We start from the raw sequence: 23,077 nt of genomic DNA, 5'->3' as shown, positions 1-23,077 counted from the left end.
AGTTTACAAGATTCTTATGTGAATGAAATGTGTGCTGAGCTATGTCAAAATGATATTGTGATGTCCATTTTAAGAGGTCTGGGCATAACATTGTACATGTTGTACTAATTTGTGAAGGGATTTAATTAAGAGTACAGGTAAGTATAGAAGCTATGGCGATGGTCTTTTACACATGTGTGTATGCTGATTGTCACTTTAGGATTTTACATGTAAGGATGTGAAACAGAAGGGCATTTCCACAGTAAAAGGGCACATTCCCCCCCCCCCCCCCCCCCCCCCCGCATATAATACCAAATTAGAACACTTTATGAGTGATCATTTTGCCCCCAAATTGCTTCATAGAAGCAATCTACTGAAATGAAAAAAAAAAATGGGAGTAATTACACTGGACAGACATCTGATGCATTAACATATGGAGGTCAAATAATGAATGCTCATTGAAACTTTGTTTTTCAATTGAATGGCCTAATATTGATTAGAAAAGATAATAACAGTTCTAAAATTCTATTGGACATTGTGTTTTCTACCATGTCGTAGTGTGTAACGTACAGCTGTACGTAACGTGGACAGTCAAAACTGATTGCATTTCTGTCTGTCCATGTTACAGTACAAATACGTACTGTACCTTATACACTAATTACACAATTTTAGGCAAAGTTACCTCTCAAAACGTGTTATAAAAGATTGTATTGTATTGTATGGGGGGGGGGGGGGGTAATTGCTTATTGGAAACAGAAGATAAAGCAACATCCCTGAAATGTACCCTTTTACTGTGGAAATGCCCAGATCTTATTATGCATTATTCAAAACCACGTTGTATGGAGGATGGGGAGCTCACAAAATACAAAAGTTAATCGATTGAAAATAAGGATATGAGTTCATATTTGCTTGTTTGGAATCTGTGAAGTTTCTTGAAGGGTACGGTTAGATTTTGGTGAAAAATATAAAAGTGTGTATGAGTTGGCGCTGGCTTTTGGCAAATTTTTTGGCTGAGCTGCTTAGCACAATATTGAGGTCTCATGATTTATTCTGAACTGGAAATTTAGGAGTTTCAGACAACCCTTTATCAGTGATTCTTAGGACAGGTGTTACATAATTTTGTAATTTCACATTGATCAGAATTTCCTGTGGTCTAGGGGGCATTTACACACTGTACAAGGGTGTAGTAATCAATTTGATCATCAACCCACCTTTGTGCCCCAGCCATGCCCATATGTTGTTTAATTTTGTTGCTCCAGTATACATGTATCATGAAATATGATTGAATAATTAATTGATTCAATCTATCTGAAAAAGTAAGATATTTGTTTAAACTTAAAGGGATCGTATAGTTTTGGTTGAGACCTAATTTCAGGTTTCTAACATTTTTTGGTGAGATAATGGGAAACCTATTATGAAATATGAAAGAGCATGTAATTCTATGAGGAATTCAACGTTTATTTGATGAAAATTGGTTTTGAAATGGCTGAGATATCCAAAAATGAGCGATTCTAATAAAGTGTGGGACCCACACTTTATTACGATCACTTTGTTTTACTTTGTTTTTGGATGATTCAGTCATTCCAAACCCAATTTTCATCAAATAAACTTTGAATTCCTCTTAAAATGGTATGCTCTGTACTATATCATAAGTGTTTTCTTTGTATCTCGCAAAAAGTTAAAAGCCCAATTCTCATCTCCACCAATACTGTACCATCCCTTTAACATCAAGGTCTGAAATACATGTTATTGAAACTTGTCAAAATTGTTCAGATCAAGACTTCCAAGAAGTAAAATAAGGCATCAGTCCTCTGACTTTAAAAAGGTTTTTGAGATAGTAATACAAAGTACATAATTTGTATGCACAGTTTGATAATAACATTTAGAGCTGTTGGCACACATTTGTGCTCTTGCAAATTTATGAATTTGCTTACAAAGTTGTACCGACCTTTTAAAACCTACAGGGAGAGCTAGTCAGTTCTTCATCATATATATATAGAATTTTAAGGTTGGAAAGTTTCATTAAAGAATGAACTTGACGTTTCCTGCGTGAAACAGGATGTGTTTGATAGAGTGTGGGCTTCAGCATCAAAATGAGCGTTATGTGAATTGCTCTTTCATGTATTCATTGTGTAGAAACCAGAAATTAAGTTCACTGTGCTTGTACTACATGGAGCAAAATGTTGACAAAGATTTTTTTTTGTTTTCATTATGATGTGTAATATGTCATGAAAAATCTACTCATTCCACAAGCCACCAGTTACACATTAATTAATAAACAGTGGTTACAGAAATGCATTTAGCCTGTATCTTGCCTTTTTTTTTTTGCCACAAAAGGGAAGAAAAAATAAATTGAAGGATAATCCGTTTTAACAAGCTATCCATAATTTTGAGCATTAATTATAGACAAAGAAATTTGGTATGGATTTATCAACATTTTGCAAATTTTGTGTAATCTTAGCAGTGAGCAGTCAGCTCTGTAAAAGAGTTGAAAACTTTCCCAGATCCCTTCTATTGTCTTTAACAAGGTTGGATATCTGTGAGTATAGGAAACTCCTTCCTTTGGCGAGAGATGTAGCACTGATCTATTTGTAGAAGGCACTTTTACATCAACCTGAAAACCAAAACAACATCACGAGCACCGGCCAAATAAGTTGTTGTGGAGCGCGGGTAAGGTGGCAGTGATTTGAAGAAAAAGAAAATCATTGTTACTATTTCCTTCTTTTTTTTCTCTCTCTCTCTGAGGGGGTAATTCTTTGGGCGTAACCGTCATTCACAAGCGAGTATTTCACATTGAAATTTCATTCTTTGTGTATGTGTCTTGTCTGCCTACCCCCTTCCAGGTATATCCCCCGACAGCAGCTTGGCGTCTAACATGGACGGAGTGGAGGAAGGCAAGGTAGCCGCACAGGAAGAGAATGGTGCTCAGGTAAGAGGGAGAGATCCGCTCCAGCGGGGACGGGAAGTGGGGAATGAGGAGGAATGGAGAGGGAAACCAGATTTGGATTGGGTTGAGGAGAGATAATAAAAGGTTTAGGATGAATCCACTGACACCCCCCTCTCCCACTCCACCCCTACCCCCAAACAAAACAATTTCAGGAGGTTCAAAGTGTCATTTTGTGGAGTTAACAGGAGATGCTAGATTAATGTGTCTTGAAGCACCTAGAATTACGACAACTAGAGTCAAAATTCGTTCCCATTGGGGGCTGTGTGGAGGAAATCATCTGTATTTGCATGCTGTCTGGTCTTGTTCTGTCTGGAGAAAATATTCATGGTTGTCTGCCTATATTGGGCAGTTGATAACTTATTTTTAGTCTATGCCTAACCCCTTGAATAACTTAAAATGTATACATACACTCTTTCAGATATGGGATTTAAACTTTGCTATTTCTCATTTCTTTCATGTGTGTGTGGGATAAAACCAGTCACAGGTGGCACATCTCTACCAAATTAAAAAGAAGACATATGCACACAATGTCACTTTGTGAACATATGGATGCACTTCAATGCAATATCTTAAGCAGTATTAGAAATTAAACAATAACTAGTCAAGTGTTAACAGAGCAGTACTTAGTGCTATTTGGAATTATGAACATACTATAAAAGCTGTTGATTTGGGGCTCAGTGACGGCAGAGAGTAGTATTCAACACTTACTGTTAATGTACTGAAATAATAAAACATTTGAATGGCTCATATGAAATTTCGTGGAAAAATAAACTTCACAAAAAAACTTTGTAAAAGTAGGTTGTAGGTGGACTTACATCGCAAACCCAAATATTTGTCAAAATTTCTGTGTAGTACTGTGTCTGCGTTTCTCCCCATTCAAAGTAAGATACTGCTGTGTATCTGTGTTTTCACTCTTCAACTCCCCTTTTCTGGCTGTGTTTACATACGTGTGCCCACGATGCTGTTTACACTTAAAGTTGTTTTCTACCCGTGCACTTGTCTGTCTGTGTGTACCACCTACATTGATATAGCCTCGCTGTATTCAACAATGAGTTGAATCTGATCAATGACTCCATTCAAATATTTTATCTGCTTTCATCGAGGAGTTGTTTTCTCTGTACAATCCCATTTCGGTATCATATTTCATCTATGTATCTGTTATGTCCGCAGTCCATGTTCTGTTTTGATTACCTCTTCCCTAGTACTGTGCCTACAAACCAGTTGTTTTCAGTGGAAGAGTGAACCTGTTTATGTTTTTGAAGTGGTACATTCTAGATTTGCATGGACTAATAGAAGAGATTATTTCAAAACAGCTCTCTGATATTATTTTACTGTTTAAAACAACATCGACAATCGATAACTGACCAGTAATCAACAAAGAAGCATGTTGCTGGGGACCTTAATGAATCTTAATGTTGTATTCGACCAACATGATATCATCTCCCTTTTTGCTTACGTTGACAACTACATTGGATAACATGTTTGTTTGCGGAAAGATGTTATTTAACATACAATACACAGTGAAGGGTTCATACAAATGCACACTCTGCAAAGATGAGCACACAGTGTGGTTCTAGGAAAGACACTTGTCCCAACGTTCATGCTGTATTGAAATGGCTGCCGTCTAATGTTTCCTTCTTGTTGCCATTTAGATCTAAGCATACAAACGTGTATATTCACAATGACCAACCAACAAAAACAAGTGTGATGCTCAATATTCAGATAAACAGGGCATAGCATAAATGCAATTGTGCACATGTTGTCAGTTTTCAGGCAGCCACATACACGTATGCAGTGGTCGAAATGAAGAGAAGAAAACAGTCACAATAAATTTTAAATACACTTCAAGCAGAGAAAGGTGAACTAAACCAGAATGGACTTGCCAGTGATTTTAAAGGGGATTTGCATAGCACACTGCTCTATCTCTTTAAAAGGTAGTCACATGATATGACATTGATGATGGAGTCAAAAGGACAATTTTATAGTTAGAAGTGAGATTGAAATTTAAGAGTGTCACTGCATTCTGTGCAATGTCATTGAAGTTCAGCTTGAATATTATATACTTTGTGTTGATATAAATCAAATACATTCTTTAATGATTAGCACTTTTTAGACTAAAACCTTAGAGGGTTTGTATGAAAACTATAATCTGTGCATCTTCCCAAAAGGTTCTTAAATTCTTTAATCATTTGAATAATAATGGAAAATGTTTGGAAACTCTGAATGCGCGCTGTACAAATTACCGTACGTTAGAAAATGGGAATATGAGTGACAGTAAGAAAAATATTACGGAATAACAAGGCAGACTGTTTGCAAGATTATCTAAATCTGGAAGTGAAGAAATGGAGAGAAAAATCTTGCTTATTTACCATGTACTGATTGACTTTGCATCTTTAGTAAAAATGTGTGTCTTGTTGTGTGGAAATTTGATGATATATAAAATGAAAAATGTCATGCTGAAATACTGTACTTTCAGTTGCATACATTACTGTGCTTCTTGTGTTTACAATGAATTGTTGAACATGATGGTATACATTATTATGTGCATGGTACGGTTGATGTGTGGTATCATTCCTTTTCTAACCTCCTAACAACCTTATTTACATTTACGTATGCTTCTTGTGTATACTTCTTTGATATCATATGCATCTACTAATTATTGCTAACATCCATCTCATTATGCTACACTAATACTCAGTACCCGTTCTCACCTTTTGTTTCCTTATAATCACAAATCTACTCTATGATTATGGTTGTGTGCAGTGCGGTGCATGTTCCTAACCCTACATTTTGGTGATTGACAAAGCCAAACGTGCCATGCTAAGGTGGGACCCCTTAACTTATAGCTGTTATGCCAGCATCAACTTCATCAACACCTGGCAACCTCAAGCTGTTGTACCACAACTGAGGCAACTTCAGCAACAGATCTAATCAAGAAACACGCCCTGCACAGCTGTAAATTTGGCATCAGAGCATAGTAAGGGAAGCGGGGATGCATCGAGACTATGATAGTGGATACAGGATAGCGTATCATGCAGATAAGTGCTTTAGCAGTCAGTCCCTTCTCGGGTGTGCAGAAATAGCTCATTCACTTCAAATTCTTGCTCGAGTGTGGAAGATGATTTTAGATGAAACGCATCAAACAGATGACATTGCACTGCCATTGTCAGTAATAGAAAGGGGGGGGGGGGTGATGGTGGTGTCAAACCATTACACTGATATCTAGTGAATCATTTTACGAAACGGTGGGAAAAACTTTGGAGGAAACCTGCGAAGTGGGAGGAGGAAACGTTTGACATGACCCCATCTAGGAAGGTCGATGCTCTCCCTCTGCTAGACGCTGCAGAGTTTTGAGATCCATCCAAAATTCTGTTTGGTTTCACTCTTTGTTCCCCCTTCCCAACAGGTGAACGCCTCGTCACCTGTGCCGGTTACCGTGGTGATGGCGGCGTCGACGCCTCTCAGTCAGGCGGTGCCTGTCCAGTCTGTCATTCAAACAAACCACCAGCAGTCTGTCATTCAACCCACACCCATAGTCCAAGTTCAGGTTGGGACTGATTAAAGATAGAAAATGCCATGCAAACTATCATGCCTTTGAGCTCATTGTCATTGCGTGGGATAATTTGCCAATAGTAGATGTCACTGCAAAAGTCAGAAAAGAAAAAACCAAAACAAAAAGCAAATGCAACAAAACATGGCTAACAAAAGCTTCAGATAGAAAGGGATTTTTGTCTTTTTTGTGGAAAATTATTGTCGCTGTTCCAGTTTTAGGGAAGCCTGTACTGTGAAGTGTGATGTACGTTGCACATGTAGGTGCTTCAGTTAGTCTCGTCCCCAGCCTTGAACGATGCTTCATATTGCTAAAAAGAGCTACACGTGCTGATTGCCCATACGTACCACCTTCATAGCAAGTGCTTACATCTTTATTGTTTTTTTCACACCTTGCAAGCAAGAATGGGTATGATTAGTGGATGTAGAATGTAGACTATAGCTGCTTAGTTTGCAATGATACCCGCCAACCAACTCCCCCTTTCCCATCTTTCCCCAGCCCCTCCCCCCATCAAATGTGTGTGATGTACTGTAGCTGCTGTGAATTGGACAGTAGACTTGTGTAGACCCGTGCACTCCCACGATATGGCAGTCCTGCTTGCATGCTGTTGCTTTGAGCAAGGAATATTACCGTGGGTACGCGCTTTGAATCACCTAATAATGTGGTTCCATAGGTTGTACAGTGTAGTTTGAACCACGCACAAAGCATAATATCACCAGATAGTAGTACTGAAAGATGTGCTCTATTGTAGAACTGTCAGTGTTCATTTTCTTTACAAGCAAGAGTATGCGTATTAGTATTTTTTAAACAAGCAGAACGACCTCCCCAAAGAAAAACAGGAGAAAAACTAAAACAAAACAAAAAGATAAAATAATTGAAATGGATTTAGACCAAATTTTTTGATTACCTAGTAGCTAACACATATCTTTTCAGTCAAAACTGCAAATATTTCATATTTGGAATTTATGATTATGTGTTTTGTATGTATGATAATAATACAAAATAATGATAATGATATAATAATAATTAATATTAATAATAATAACAACAAGAATATTATAATAATAATAATGATAATAATAATGATTTTGTAATTCCCAGTGTTCGTATGCAGTCAGTTAGAAAATACTGAAGTGTGCATTCATTTCTAACGTAAAACTAACCATTCTTTACTTGTACGTGAGCTTTAGTTTTTGTACAATTGGGCTTTTGCTTTTAAATTTGTCCTAAGCCCAAACTTACCTACATTTACATTGTAAACTCCTTCAGTGGATCTAGTGACTACAATGTATGCTGTTGGTCTTGACATTGTATAATAGAAAAAAAGACACATTTTCGGGGGGGGGGGGGGGAATAACCATCTTTATTACATCAGTACTTTTGAACAATCAAAACCTGCTTCACATGATATGAAAATAGCTACATGAAGGGATCAGTGCACACACATTTAATGTGAAGACACTCTGCTACAGACGCTTTTATCTGCTCCAGTGCTTTTGCTTAAATTTCAAGTACTAAGGGAGTAATTGTTGGACTCTTTACTATGTGAAAACATAATCTCATAATCTCATTTATATCATTCCCTCTTTTATACATTGTAGTAAAAGAAACTTCACAGTGTGTAATTGCAGTTATTGAATGACTTAGTTTGAGAGGGTCGTTAACCTGCTCTACCTTGTATCTGGAGAACCTGGGTTGTGAATTGAAGGCACTTAAATAGGAACATTGCAAGTCCCACGCATGCATTTGTGTGCAGTAGGCTGGAAGAGTTGGATTTTCCTCTTACACTTAATAGGATTATGAAATACTGTTACTGAACTGAGTCTAATGCAGTAAAAGGGTCGGTGGCCTGCAACCCACACATCTTGGATGTCACTGTGCGACACTGATGTACAATTTCTGGGAGGGTAATGCCACTCTTTAACATGGTACAGTTGTACATGTACATTGTATGTAGAGTAGGTGGCTGTAAACTGTGCTGGTGTAATACTGTATACGCCAAATATTTCGGGAGGTTTTTATTTTCACGAATTTCACGAGTCAGGTGTTGTTCGCGAAATTGAAGACATGCGAAAATAATGACTCTGATCCGATATGAATGTGACGCATGTGTATCACACATTTCTCCGTTCAGTACAGTACTCCAAGATGGCGAATTCAACCACTTGCGAAATCGTCAGGAAGTCCCTGTTCACGAAAAGTTAGACTCGCTATTAAATATATGGCATATACAGTAGCTGTACTGCCACAAATATGCATCAGTTTTCAATTTTCCCTCCTGGATAAGATATCCTGTAAATAGTCACCTCAACATATTCATGGCTGATAGCTCAAACCACAAAGGATGAAGGTGATAGTATAGTTGTACTTCTGATTAATCACCCAAATGAGTAGGGGGTATAAGTCACTTTTGATAAAAGATGTCTCTTCCCCCACTTGCTTTTTCCCCTCCCCCAACTTTGAATCAGAGTTTTGGCTGGTGTTACGGTCAGTGTTGAGGGTACTGGATATATCATGTCTGGGACATTCAGGATGTGGAAAAAATGTGTAATTTTACATACGACACATGTGCAATAACTTACAATTGTATATACGACATTCATGTTGTCAGCAGAGAAGCAGAAGGGTGCTATCACATTGTGAGATTTGAGCATAAATTCAAACGAAACAATTAGTTTTTGTGAAGTAAAAAGTTTGCGTATAAAAATCAAAAGTAGATTTATAGGCATTGTTCCAAATATCAGGTAAAATAGTGCCCTTATAAAATGTAAACTTGACACAATAATGTGTAGTAGAGAAAAGCAAGCTCTACAACATGATATCAATAACTCAGTACTCCCGCAACTTGTGATAATGCCCTTATTGTTCTCAACCGACGATATATTCATACACATACATATTACATACAGTGCGCTTCCCTTATTTGCGATTATTGTAGTGAACATGGTTTGATGAAATTGCATTACTACAATTGTACATAGTACAAGTTCAAGTCTCAAAATTAAAATCAATAATACTTTGTTTACTGTCTTTTCTAAAGAAATTTTGATAAAGCAAAAGAAAACTTCTGGTCCCAAGAACTACATTATAATGGTAGTTTCCTGTACATACACACATGCACACACATACACACTCACATACAGCCAGGACTGGTGTACACAGTACATGTATGTGGTGTCAGCATGCTTGGTTCATATCTCCAGTAGATAAGACGGCACTGAGTAGAAATGTATAGCTGCAATGTGTAATGCACAGTGATGTCTAAAATGGATAATACTCCTGGTTTTAGTCAAAGACATAATCACTGTATACAAGTGCCCACATGTGTTTATAAATGCCTTAGTGATCAAGGCTTACATAATACATGTCAAAGCATATGGGTATTCAGGAAAAAAAAAAACAACAACCCTGAATAACAGTGCCACATTGTTTAGAGGGGCCTACAATAAGTTGATTTCTTCACCTGTTACATTTGTCTACTTTCAATGTATTTGCAGAAGGGTAATTTTTTTTTTTTTGGCACTTTATTTACATGTATATACTGGGATAGGAAAGGTAGATAGGTGTAAAATGGACTCTTCAAAGAACAGTGCTATTTTACAAACTAGTATGAAATGAAGACATTACGCAAATTAAGTATTACAGTTGAAACGTCTTTTATAGCTAATAGACAAATGTTTCAGTCCCGCTTGTAAGCTTGAAATCCATGCTGTGTAAAATTATGTAATTTCAGAGAGCAAATGTTTGTGCTGCATAGCCTTTTATTTGCTACTTGTTGAAGCTATGTAACCTGCACTCGCCCAGACAGATGTCGCACGCTGCATTCCTGGCACTTCTATCAACAGAAATGTGTGATGGGGTGGTGTGTGAAAGTTATCTCTCTATTATCTGTGCTGCGTATCAAGCTTCTATTAGGTCAGTCTTGTTTGGATAGTGGATATTCGGTAAGTGTTATGCTTACAAGTACTTCATGTTCAGTACCGGTACCATAGAGTTTCTGTCATGTTTGTTCTGCATGGTAGGAAAATGCAGCCTTCTTCGGACATTTAGTAAGCCTGAAATGTTTTATGTGATGCCTAACTTTGCGAATTGTGATAAAAATGCTTACCTACAGGTGTGCAACATGTGTCTTTTGAGAGCTTAGGGGTTCATTCTGTGTTGAAGCCATGCAAGTAGTTTGGCAGTTTAGCTTGGTAGTATTTTTATCAGCTACCATGTATGTAAAGTATCCAAGGAAGTTGACAAGCTTTGAGAATAACAGGCACAGTACTCACATGTTTTCCACAAAACAAATGCTTCGAAAACAGCAGCCATATTGAGCAGAGAGGTCCATTGTAGCCATAGTTTAGTAGGTCTTTATCAAAAGTCTTAGTACTCTCAAAACAACCCTTTTATACTGTGAGCATACGCTTCTTGTACACATGTAGGTAGTTGGTATTCTAGAACATTCAGTCTGTTGAAATATGATGATTAACATCTTTAATGAGTCCTGTTCATCTTTATATACGAAGAAGGTGCAGTTGTATAAGCAACATTAAAGAATACAGGGGCATTCAGCCAAGTTTTATTTGTAATTGATACACACTTTTCATATTTTCTTTTTTTTTTTAAGCTGAAGTTTAGTACAATTCAACATGATATTAAGTAAGAATGTAGAGTGAATTATTAGAAGGAGATAGACCCTGTGACTTTGAAATTGAAGATTTATTAGGGAAAAAAATTCACATTTTCCAGAGTGTGAACACATGTGCTTTGACTGAAAAAGTTATTTCTGTCTTCAGATTTGTTTCGACAGTTATTAGCATTGAACTCACATTATGGGCTACATGACACTTTTCATCTACAGGTATACTTGTCAGATTATATGAAGTAAGCATGCATGATTACAATTCTAGGAAAAGATGGATTAGATGAATAAATTCCTATTTTAAGTACAATTTGTTAGTACACATACCAAATTGAAAATTCAGATTAAGGAAGTATATTTTTCTAATTTTACTTGTAACAGTTGTCTTTTTAGATTGGCTGTAGCAATGATTAAATTCAAATATTAAACTTTTTTTCAAGCATGGTTAGCAAAAAGAAAAAATCCTGAAAGGAAGGTCATTAAATTAAAGGACATTTGCAAAGACAAGCCTTGTACCCTGATCCATTTTATTGTCCTCTTAGTCTAGTCTTTGTGAAGGACACACATACACTACCCTACAGAGTTCTGATTCAAGAAGGACAGCTCTGGGTGACTGTCTGCTGTGCAATGCGGATGACTGCTCACGCATCTTTGACTTGATATTTGGACATTACTTTGTCAATGTGATAAGGCTTGCGTGTTCTATAGAACATGCCTGTGATGTTCCACTAAACTTTTTGTTTTCTAGATGTGCTGCATGAAGTCATACTGTATCCCATACTCTGCAGGAATGCCATGGACTGTGACTTGCATAAAAGCTGTTTTCTTTAATTGTCTAAAGATTTGTGCTCCATTTTGCTTCATACTTATGTACATATGTATACATTTGTGTGTGTGTGTTTTCTTTTTTCATGTTTATGTTCATGTGTTTCTTGTGTCTTGGTGGACATAGCTAACCTAGAAATTTACAGGGGCGGATCCAGGAATTCCGTAAAGGGGAGGCACCTTTGCAAAATAAGAGGAAAGGTGCGCGCACCCCACCCCCTTTTTTTTTTTTGGTTATTTCTTTTGTTTTTACCAAAAATAAAGAGGGGGCGCACGCCAAGTGAGCCCCCCTCTGGATCCGCCACTGATATAGAATGAATGTGCAGTATTTGATATAAATATGTGTTTGCTCTACAGAGAGCTTTTACAGTGTCTGCATGAGGAATTACATGTACACTTCTTTGATACTAGTAGCACTAATTACCAATGCAGACTTTTACTCATGGTTCCTACATGTTTTGACTGACCAAATAAAAACGATTAGGAATGCTGAAAGACTTACAGTATGTCACAGTATCTGTCAGTTGCATTGACTAAACCTTCTGTATATGATGTCAATGGCATTCTAAGATGGCAGTCCTGAATAGGTTAAACTGTATTTTATCGTCTTCTCTACATTGATCCCTGCTTTTCTCCATCTGTTTCTATACCTACCCTGTTTCTTTCTCTCACCCTCTTTGTGTCATCCTTTCTCGCTTTCTTTCTCTCTCTCTCACTCACTTCTCACCCTGTCTCTCCTTTCTTCTCCCTCTCTCTCTCTTCCTTCTCCTCCCCCTCCCCTTCTCTTACTCTCGTCCTCTCCACCCCCTCCCCTTCTCGTGCTCTCTCTCCCCCTCATCCCCCTCCCCTTCTCTTTCTCTCCCACCCTGTCACTGTCTCCCTCTCCCTCTCCATCTCGCTGTGCAGGTTGGTAGTAACGTGGATGAGGAGGGCATCTCCATTGATGGGGAGATCGAGCGGAGGAAGAGGCAGGAGATTCTCTCGCGGAGACCCTCCTACAGGTAAGGCATGTTGTCACATTCCTGTTGCACTGTCTCCCACAGGCAACACACTTCTTCTTTTTCTCTCTGTAGATCTCTTTCTATTCATGTTTTGCTCTCTTAAATCTCATTACAGTGTTCTTGCTTTTCACTTTTCTTCTTGTCACGATGACAGAACATGAAATTTGTTTATGATTTGAAAGAAATTAAGAGTCTAACAACTTCTTGCACAATAAAAGCCAGCTGAGTGCTTTTATTGATACGGATATTGACAGTGTATGCATACTAAAAGTATCAATTCTCTACATGTGTTTCATACATGAACTTCCATGCAATCTGTCAAACTACAATGTACAACTATGTAGATTATTTGTGTTTGCTTTCATTTATCTTAAATCATGACATAATTACAAGATGATAATAATTAAAAAATCTAAAACCACCTGTTAACCCAACTGTTTCAATTCCAGTGTAATGAATATGGATGGTGTGAGTTTGGCTGTAAATCTTTGCTCTGTGTATGTACATTTTGCAAGTCAAAGCCCACCTATACGTGTGGATTGGATAAAACATACTTCTATGTGACTACAAAGTACAAGTACTTGTACTTAGATAGGACCTGTGTCACCTGCAAATTTAAATGTTGAGTACACCGCAGTAGTTGATCTCAGGTTGCCCTGTATTTGGACTTTAGAGGGCGCTTGTGGCAATGCCCACCGAATTGGATGAGCCAGTTTCACAACAGAGTGGAATGTATTTAATCTCTTTAAACGTATTCAAGATTGTGAATATTTTTTCAGGGAAGTTGCAAGTCTGGTCATATGCATGAGATGCACAAATTATTCAATAGTACACAGACCAATAAAATGTCTACTAGTATTTGGCCACTGTTTACTGCATGTCATTGAATAGGATAATTTTGAAATGGGTAATGATATGCACAGACTGCATGATGTACCGTTCTTGTGGTAATTGTTATCCTACTGCAGCAAAAAACAAAAAAGAAATAAGAAATTGTCCCTCAGAATGAACCAAGTTTGAAATGACAAAATGTGTCATGTGCAGTTGAAATGTTGCATAGCTCTGACTTAAGTTAGATTTTATGTTATAGTCTGTAGAACATGTCATTCACTTTTAAAAATCCTTTTCATCTCACGCCTTTCCTTCATCTATTTTAAGGTCACATTCAAGTTTTTAAGCAGTCTTGGGAAAGAAAAGTTCAAATCACCAGCGATACTTTCTATGAAGTGAAACAAAATATGGTCATGATCAAGACTTAAATAGCCATAGATTCTTTGTGAATGCCCTCTCTTTTTACAAATATTAATTTTTTTAAGGAAACCCATACATAAACTTCTAAATATTACATTACAGAGACAATCAGTCTTACCAACTTTTAAAGGGACTGTACAGTACTGGTTGAGGTGAGGATTCAGCGTGTAGCATTTTGCAGGATATTTAAAAACCACTCCATGAAATGTTAAAGAGCATACAATTCTAAGGGGATTCAAAAGTTAATTTGATGAAAATTGGTTTTGAAATGACTGAGATACATCTAAAAACAAGGTAAGACAAGGAGATCCTAATAAAAGTCATGGCCTGTCAATTTTATTAGGATCGCTTTTTTGGATATTTCAGCCATTTCAAGGCCAATTTTCATCAAACAAACATTCAATCCTTCTTGAAATTACATGCTCTTTCACATTTCATGAGAGGTTTCTCATTATCTCACCAATAAATATTATAAACTTGAATCCTCACCTCAACCAGTACTGTACAGTCCCTTTAAATGTTACACTTGATTGATAGAATGGTTCGATATAGTGACATAGTGCAATGTATAATTACCAGGAGGACAAGCTTTTGGTAAGCCTTGAATTAGCAAGCTATGAGTGTATGCTCTGTGCTTAGGGAATGTTTTACTTGTTCTTTATTTGATATGTGCATAAATTTGAATTCTCTTAAAAAAAAATACACACATGCAATGTTATACACACACACACACTTTCCTTATTGCTTAGTCTATCACAGATTCAGTAGCTCTCAAGCTACATCTGTAGGCTGTCGAGGGAAGAAGAAAAAAATGGAACACTGCCATGAGAGAAAATCTTTATCTGTGTTTTTTTTTCTTTATTTGTTTGATAGCTGTCTTTTTTCCATTGTGAGTGTCTAATGGCTAGGAGTATGGTACCCTTGTGATAGGATGAATAAAAGCACGGAAAGCTCACATTCTATTCAGGGGCTGGTGTACTGTATGCTCGTTGTGTACACTGTAGGTTCTCAGGGTGCATGATTGTTCATAAATGTCAGTGATTTCAGGAGAACATGAAAAGAGAGTCGGGAGAAGTGGTCTCTCCTCCAGATGGCATAGGATTGTGATCCAATATTAAGAAATTTTATAATTTCAGTTGCTGTATGGAAAAATTATAGATTACCGTACACACTCTGCTGTATTCTAGCTTAGCCGGTGGTCTGTACGTGTTGAAACACACACAATCTGAACCGTATGAATGTTCCATTGTGACAGCAGCCTGTATTTTACTCCAAATCTGGATGGTTTGAGAGCAGACTACTGTATGTTGGTAAGACATGGCATCACAAGTTCTTTCCTCTGTGTGCCATACAGTTTGAAGCCTTTCTACATCTATACGTGTAGGCCTACTTAATATATTTTATAAATATATTGCATTTGAAAAATTATCTAGGTTTTTTCTTACAGGCTACACTGTACTACAACAGTGTTCTGCTTCCGTAGGAATGTGTTTGCTTTCCAAAAGTGTGAAAAAAAAAAATCAGAAGTGTTTTAGAGCTTCTAGAGCTTGCCACATGATGCATTTATATGGAGTAATCCACAATAGAGTGTGTAAGCATGTCTTTTGCCATCACCCTTATTGAAATAGTGCATCTCAATCTGTAGTGATGGAGATCTGTCTTTATGATAATTTAATAGTGTTTTAGCAATTGTTCTTGTTGCTGTACTTCTGCTTCTCTTATAAACAGGGTTCACAGCCCATCAGGGAAATGAGGGGAAAATATTTTCCTTTTTTTCCAGTCCATGGAAAAGTCAGGGAATTTGATTAAAAATGCCTCAAATCAGGGAAAGGTCAGGGAACTTTGATTGGCCCAAAAATTGAAAGTACGTGTACATGTAGTCAGTCTGACTGTTATATTTTGTTGCATATTTTTATATACCAAAACAACATAGATGGGAAGGGAGGCCATTACATGCCTGCACAGGGTTGTATACTGCAAATAGTCTACTGCAACTACATAGAAAACATGTGGAACTGGAAATGAGTTGAAATAATTATCATAAGATTTTGAGGCTTCATCAGGGAAAAATCAAGGAAAAATCAGGGAATTTTGTTTTCTTGAAATGCTGGGAACCCCCAATAAATCTTCTTGTTTGTTTCATTTGTCTTTGTCTTATTGTTTTTTATTATTATTAGTAGTAATAGTCATTGTAGAAGCATTAGTTATTTTTTAAAGATGAGGTAAGATATTGATTCATGCCAGAATTGCTTTCAAGTGGTCCTTAAAGGAATAGTTGAGTGTGTGGATAAATGCGTTATGCTTGTTCAGATATATTTGAAAATTCAGAGTAATCACATGACTTTTCATATACACGTGTACAGTTAGTGTACAGTGTACTGTATACGTAGATGTGATTTAAACAGACTGTATACCACACTACTAGTTTTGATGGAATTTGTTGGGGCATACTCTTGTGATTTTTGAGTTTTGATTTGATGTTTGCCAGCTTTCACAACACAACTTGACATTAAATTGATTTGAATGGAAGGATCATTGATAAGCGTAAATAGTACAAATTTGTTTTAGTTGAAGTAAAACTTTCATTTAAAAAAAAGGAAGAAAGGTGGATATTAGCTGGGATTTCTGGAGAATGAGGGCTTTGTGCTTATTCTCCAGCTATTATGTTTGTGTAATTAAATGGTGTGCATTATAAGCATAGATGTCAAGTTCCAAAATTTTTTATGAGTGAGATTTTCATGACTCAGCATCTCGGTGCGCGCTCATGTGCGTGAGCGAGGGAGCGAAGCGACTGAACGAGGGGAGGGTGTGGGAGGGGGGTGTCCGCCCTCCCACTGTAGGGAGCTTTTTCAATTTTTAGCTCTTAATGGTGCAAGCTGGGGCATACTTTAATGACTATTTTTTACTTATTTCGAAAGACAAAAGGGAAATATGCCTTCGATTGCAACTCTCACTTTAATCCTTTAAGCTATGCTCCCAATGCGTGAGAAAAATGGGTGTCATGCGTGAGATCGTGAGACAGACCCTAAATGCTTGAGTCTCACTCACAATGCGTGAGACTTGGTAGCTCTGCATAAGTTACAGATCATATGTGACCGTGCACCACAAAACAAACAATAAGTCGCACCCCTTGATTTTAAATGAGGACTCAAAAAAGGTGAAATGGTTCAAGTCAGTCAATCCTGAGGTTTTCATATTTTCTGAAAGAGCTATCCTTTTTCTACATTATTCTTCAGTTTGGTATCATAACATGAATTGGAAAGTGTGTTTTTAGCAGTTTTTCTCCAACCCTTTTTGGGCGAAGAGCAGAATGATCAGGTTTGTCGTAGAGGCCACATTTCATGTCTTGAATTCCTCTGCACACTCTTCACTTTCAAATCTAATAACTTTTGAAAGGATGATGCTACTGCTTTGAAAGTTAAATTATTCATGGACAGAATGTGCTAATAGAACATGCTCAATTTTAGCTTAATCTGATAATCCCTTCTTGTTGTTTCTCTGGTGGTTTACATCCTGTGTTTTGTCCCTTTCATGGCACAGCTAGCACGGCTTGGTAAAGATTAAGCGCTTGAATAGACCGTGTACTTCAGAGCCTCTTTTCTCAGTTCACACTTTTCCAGAGTGTTTGTTTTCTTTCCAGTATTAAGGTTGGTTAGGGGAGTCCATTTGGATTGAGTTATACATTGTTTTAAAGCTAAGAGTCTGATCTTTCAGAATCTGCCCTTAACTGAAAATCCATGTCTAACGACTTTTTGTTGGTTTTGTGGTGCAAAATGGGATGATACCTCAAGGAGAGAGAGAGAAAAAAGAAGTACATGAGTAGTATCATCACAATTTGTTGTTCGTGCATGGACATAGTACATGGAAGAAAAGAATAGAAATGGAAGAAAAGAATAGAAGAGCAAGTCAAATGGAATTTGGAAAGGCTTACATGACAGAATAAAGCTAGATCACCCCCAAAAATTTATCTCATCTTTGTGAGCATACACTTGGCAATGCATGAGGAGTCATTGACCCTCAATCAATGGAAGATTCACTCCGAAGATGAACCTGCTTGATTATCAGCTCAAGATCTAACGAGTGCAGGGTGGGAATTCGGGAAAATGTGGTGGGAAAGTTACTAGTGAACGATTTGAGTGTGAGCTATCCGATGAGCCATGCACAGTGTATGGACCTTGACTGAATCCGTTCTAGGTTACCTGGTGGTGTGAGTCAAAAGAATCAAAGCTCACCGGAGGAAATTCTTGAGGGAAATAGGTACGATCTGAAATGTGATAACCCGCTAATCTATCATGTACATATTATCAAGAACCACCTGTAGATAGCCACCTGTTGAAATCTGATGTGCATACACTGAGGGTTGTCATTTGTGTTTCAAAATTTTGGATGTACGATTGTTTTGTTCTCCATGTTGAGAGTAGATTACTGTGCACTCCTGTTTTGATGAACGCGGTTATTACAAAATTCTGATGACAATGGAGTAAGAATGCAGGTCGCAACATATCCACTCTAATAAGATGTATTTTTATTACCTCCGCCAAGGGAGGAGGTTATGTTTTCGTTACCGTTTGTTTGTTTGTCCGTGTGCAAAATAACTCAAAAAGTAGTCAACAGATTTTGATGAAACTTACAGGAAATGTTGAGAATGATACAAGTAACGAATGACTAAATTTTGGTAGTGATCCGAGAATTTTTTGGGAATTTATGAAGGATTTTTTATATTTTGACAGGTAGGGTCAATGAACTTGGGAGTTCAAGCTGCACATTTTTGAGGTTTTCAAATGCGCAGTAAAGTGCATGCTCTAGTTTTTGCTAGGGTGAGGCGCGCCGCGCAGCTGAAGGTTTATGACGTAGCAAAGGCTTCAATATTGAGAAATCGGGCGATTTTTCAGCATGTATACCTATGGGTGGGAATCGCTGATCTCTATGGAAGAGCCCAGAGCTTTTCCCCAGTGGTGGAGAGGAGAAAAATCTCTTTGGGAAGAGCAAGATCATCGGTGGAAAGTAGCTGCTTGGCGGAGGCCTGCGCTCTCAGAGTGCTTTTCTAGTTGTTTATTTGTTCGGTTATATTCATAACAAAATTTTGATCTTTTAGAATGAAAGAAAACTGCGAATCTTGAGGACTTTGTGGTAACAGGAGTCCACTGTTTGTGTTCTTAAATATAATAATCTGTTCTGATAGCCACATACATGTCTATTTTTTAAAAATCTTTGTCTCCTGTTTTTACCAGGTAAGCTACTGGGTGCCTCAGCGAACAGCAACAAAAACATTGCATGATTCACATGAAAACACATGTTAGTTTCACAAGGACTGTCTGTAGGATGTACCAAACATGTGACCAGCATTTCAATTGAATGCATAAGAAGTAAATAACAAGTATATTTGTACGGTGACAAGGCGTTGTACACGTGACCACCAAGACTTGCCGGGGGGGGGGGGGGGGGGGGGGGGAACAATGACACACATTCATTTTCTACAAAGAATCGCCGTGTCTTCATAGCTGGCAGAATTCATCCAAACATTTCGAAGCAAAACACCCCTGAAAGGGCAACGATGTTCAGAGGAACAGACATACTTGTATACAAAAATATCCTCACCAATGACTTTGTAGTCAGTTGATGCTGAAGGGCTTCTTGAGCAGTCAGCAGTAACCTGGGATCTAGGAGCAGTACGTCCTTGGAACTAGAGAGAGAGAGGTTGAGAGAGAGACAGAGACAAAGACAAAGAGTGAGAGAGAGAGAGATCATATATGGGAGAGATGTGGAGAACGATTGGGAGAGAAATGAGGGAGGGGGAGAGAGAGAATTTGAAAGGGAGAGATGGAACATACAAGGATGAGTGTCAGAGAGTGGAATTAGAATGTTGTGTGTGTAATTATTCTTCAGGACTTGTGGCATCCATCCATTGATGGATGACTGTGTATAGCTTCAAGCTCTGCTGCTGAAATCATTTTCTACATCAGTGTGTTCAGAAACCTTTAGGAAGAAAGAGGAGTGAGATATACACGTACTATTATTCGTTACATTGCCCTCCATGCTGTATGTGCGTGATAAGGTATGGTCAAATAAACTGCGTGGTATGATGGCTTGTGCTTGTATACTTCATGTGGCTATTTTTTATTTTTTTTGAAACAGCTTTAGTGTAGGCCAACCTCTAATTCTCTCTCTTGATTGCTTTGCATCGTGAGGCCCCAACTTCAGGAGCCGCCTGCAGGAGTGCCACTCAGAGTGTAGTGAACTCTTTTGTGGGAGATTGCTGTTAACTTCCAGAACTTGAGTCCAATTGACAGTTCTGACTTCTTTGGTGGAGAAATGCAGCATACTTCCAGCATTAATGTACCGGAAAAATTCCACCTCGATCAGTTTGATTTGTCAAGTGTGAAATGATTTGTAAAAAACTGACATGATGTTGTATTTGGAAGAAAAAGGAAAAGAAAAACCCACTCAAAGTAAGATTTTCTTTGAGTGGGAATGGTTCTCCTCCATGAGCCCACTGTGCACTGCTGACCTTTGACCCTTCTATCTCATGATGGTCTTTGCTCCGTAGGAGGATTCTCAACGACCTTTCATCAGATGTTCCAGGAGTGCCTAAGATAGAGGAGGAGCCAGCGGGGAGTGACGAATCAGAGGGGACCCAGAGCATCATTGTTTCTGGAGCGACAGCCTCGGCCATCCAGAATTTACCCACAGGTACTGTCCCCACTAGTTACGTTCACACGCAATCCTAAACGCAAGGGCTCGAATTCATGAAGGTGGTACAATCTTGTCCATGGTTTAAACCATGGATAAAGACCATGCGGCGCCAGGTGTCGCATGGTCTAATGGAATATTTTGTTGACGAAATGACCATTTCGTTTAAAAAAAAGATTATAATGTTGTCGTCAAAATGTTGTCATTTCGTTACAAAATAATAATTTCGTCAATGAATTGACTGATTTCGTAACGAAATATTCCATGCGACATTTAGCGCCCCATGGTCTTTGTCCATGGTTTAAACCATGGACAAGATAGTAGCACCTTCGTGAATTCGGGCCAAAGATTAGCTTATAGTTTAGCCCTGTGTAGGCGCACTGGAAAGGTAGCAATCTTAGAGATTCGTTGATGATTTGAATCACAAGACATCTTTGGGTTTTACGCTCCATCCACATACTACAAGGGGTCCCCACTCGTAGTCCGGCATCTTGCGGACATTATAATCAGCGATCTCAAAAGTTATCATGACTTCTCCATGAACTCTATTCCCCCTCAGGTTTCGGGTCAACCTTCAGTGCATATTGTAAACTCTTTATCATGGTAAATTATATGGTTTATCACTGGCATTGCATGTGTGTATTTCTTTGTCTAATTCTCAGGTTAAATCATTGAGTGGGAATGTCGCTAGAAAATTTAATCTTTATGATTAGGTGTCACGTGTGCGCGCATCATAGTCTAAAACTACAAGCTAATCCATCAAAGTTTAAAACTTTGAAGATCATAATCGTTCCGTGAACATAACCACATTGTACATTGTATTTCAAGTTCACTAGAACAAGGACTTCTCTCTTTTCTTTTCTTTTTCTTCGGCAATGCATTTCATTATTAATGCATTCATCTTTAATATCATTGATTGAAGGGAGGAGTATCAAATAAAAACTGAAAACTGAAATATTCTTGCTACCACATGCCTGTAACTATAACTTTTTTTGTTTTTAAAGAAAAAGCAGCATGAACTACAACATGAACTGATCTTCAGTGGTCAAGCTTGTAATGATTTGCCCTTAAAGTCTACATGCCCCATGGTAATTGTTTGATCAACTTTGTATTGGAATTAATTAAATTAACCATTTTGAATAGAGAAAAATGAATAGATTGAAATGAATGACATCAGAACTTGTCTTAAATTGATTTTCCATCACCTTGCCTGCAAATGGACGTCACATGGATCTGCAAAATTAATAACTGGAGAATGGCAGAATTCCCCAAAGTCCAACATGGAATGCCTGGATTTGTCTGAGCTGTCCATCAGCAAGAGGGGATTAAGGGAAAAGTCAGGAGAATTGATTTTCCGAGTCACTTTTGAGTTGAGAGGCGTAGCAAGTGATGTCGTGGCAAGGGCTGATTCCTAGTGTGATAAGCTTTGATACTAAAATTGATTTGGTTTGAGAGGAGTTTTTTTTTTTTTTTTGGTATAGGAGAGAGATATTAGTAGATTTTCTGGCAGCTTTGACAGATCCAGGGAACAATTTTAAGCATGAAACGGAAAACATTGAAATTAGTGTATAATACGTTCCTATACTTTTACTGAAATATATATTGATTAAAAACTGTGGTCAATGAACCCGCCCTCGTTCACTAGACACCAACTCTTCACGTGTACGCTTTTAGATACAGGTCTGTGCATTCACAAAACTGAGGCAATCTACATATCTTCAAATGTGTGCACATGTCATGGTACAATTGCACACTGCATGACTAGGTGAATGCATACGTGACTACATGCCATTATGTATCATCACTGTTACCATGGCAACAGCTAGGTATTGACCAATCAGCTGTGGGCATTGAATTTGTTGCCATGGAAAATATAAACCTCACAACTGACCTTTGTCTCCTTTTGAATCAAGGTCCAGAAATTTTTCTGTCTTTCATTTTTACAATTATTTTTATGAAGGGTTTAAAAGACAATACAAAATACCATAGCAAGCCCACAGGACGAGTTGAGATAGTTTACACAGTGACAATACATATATCAATATCACATACAATTCATATGTCAAAATAAGTCACATTATAAAACAAGATGATTGAACACATGATAACATGATTACTACATACAAATATTACAACTCAATTCACAAAATACAAGTAACATCCAAAGGCAATGTATAATTCATATTTTATATGATTTATCATTTGTG

General features: G+C 37.7%; 1 protein-coding gene across 2 annotated transcripts in view; it reads left to right on the top strand.

Annotated features, from left to right (window-relative positions):
* LOC139738360 (cAMP-responsive element modulator-like) overlaps positions 1–23,077 on the top strand; it is a 55,948-nt gene that overhangs the window by 21,860 nt on the left and 11,011 nt on the right. The window contains exons 2-5 of one of the 2 annotated variants that reach the window (XM_071648996.1): positions 2,823–2,908; positions 6,333–6,473; positions 12,835–12,929; positions 20,728–20,870. In XM_071648996.1, the coding sequence (XP_071505097.1) occupies positions 2,855–2,908; positions 6,333–6,473; positions 12,835–12,929; positions 20,728–20,870 (433 nt within the window). In that variant the 5' untranslated portion in view covers positions 2,823–2,854. The remainder of the gene's footprint in view (positions 1–2,822; positions 2,909–6,332; positions 6,474–12,834; positions 12,930–20,727; positions 20,871–23,077) is intronic. The other variant, XM_071648998.1, reaches the window with a different exon arrangement.

The sequence above is a fragment of the Diadema antillarum genome, unplaced genomic scaffold, assembly GCF_040938485.1.
Source record: "Diadema antillarum isolate AM-2024a unplaced genomic scaffold, OU_Dant_1.0 seq00000738_RagTag, whole genome shotgun sequence".
Lineage (NCBI taxonomy): Eukaryota > Metazoa > Echinodermata > Echinoidea > Diadematoida > Diadematidae > Diadema > Diadema antillarum.
Note: the sequence above shows the minus strand (reverse complement) of the source record. Positions and strands in the feature narration are given on the sequence as shown.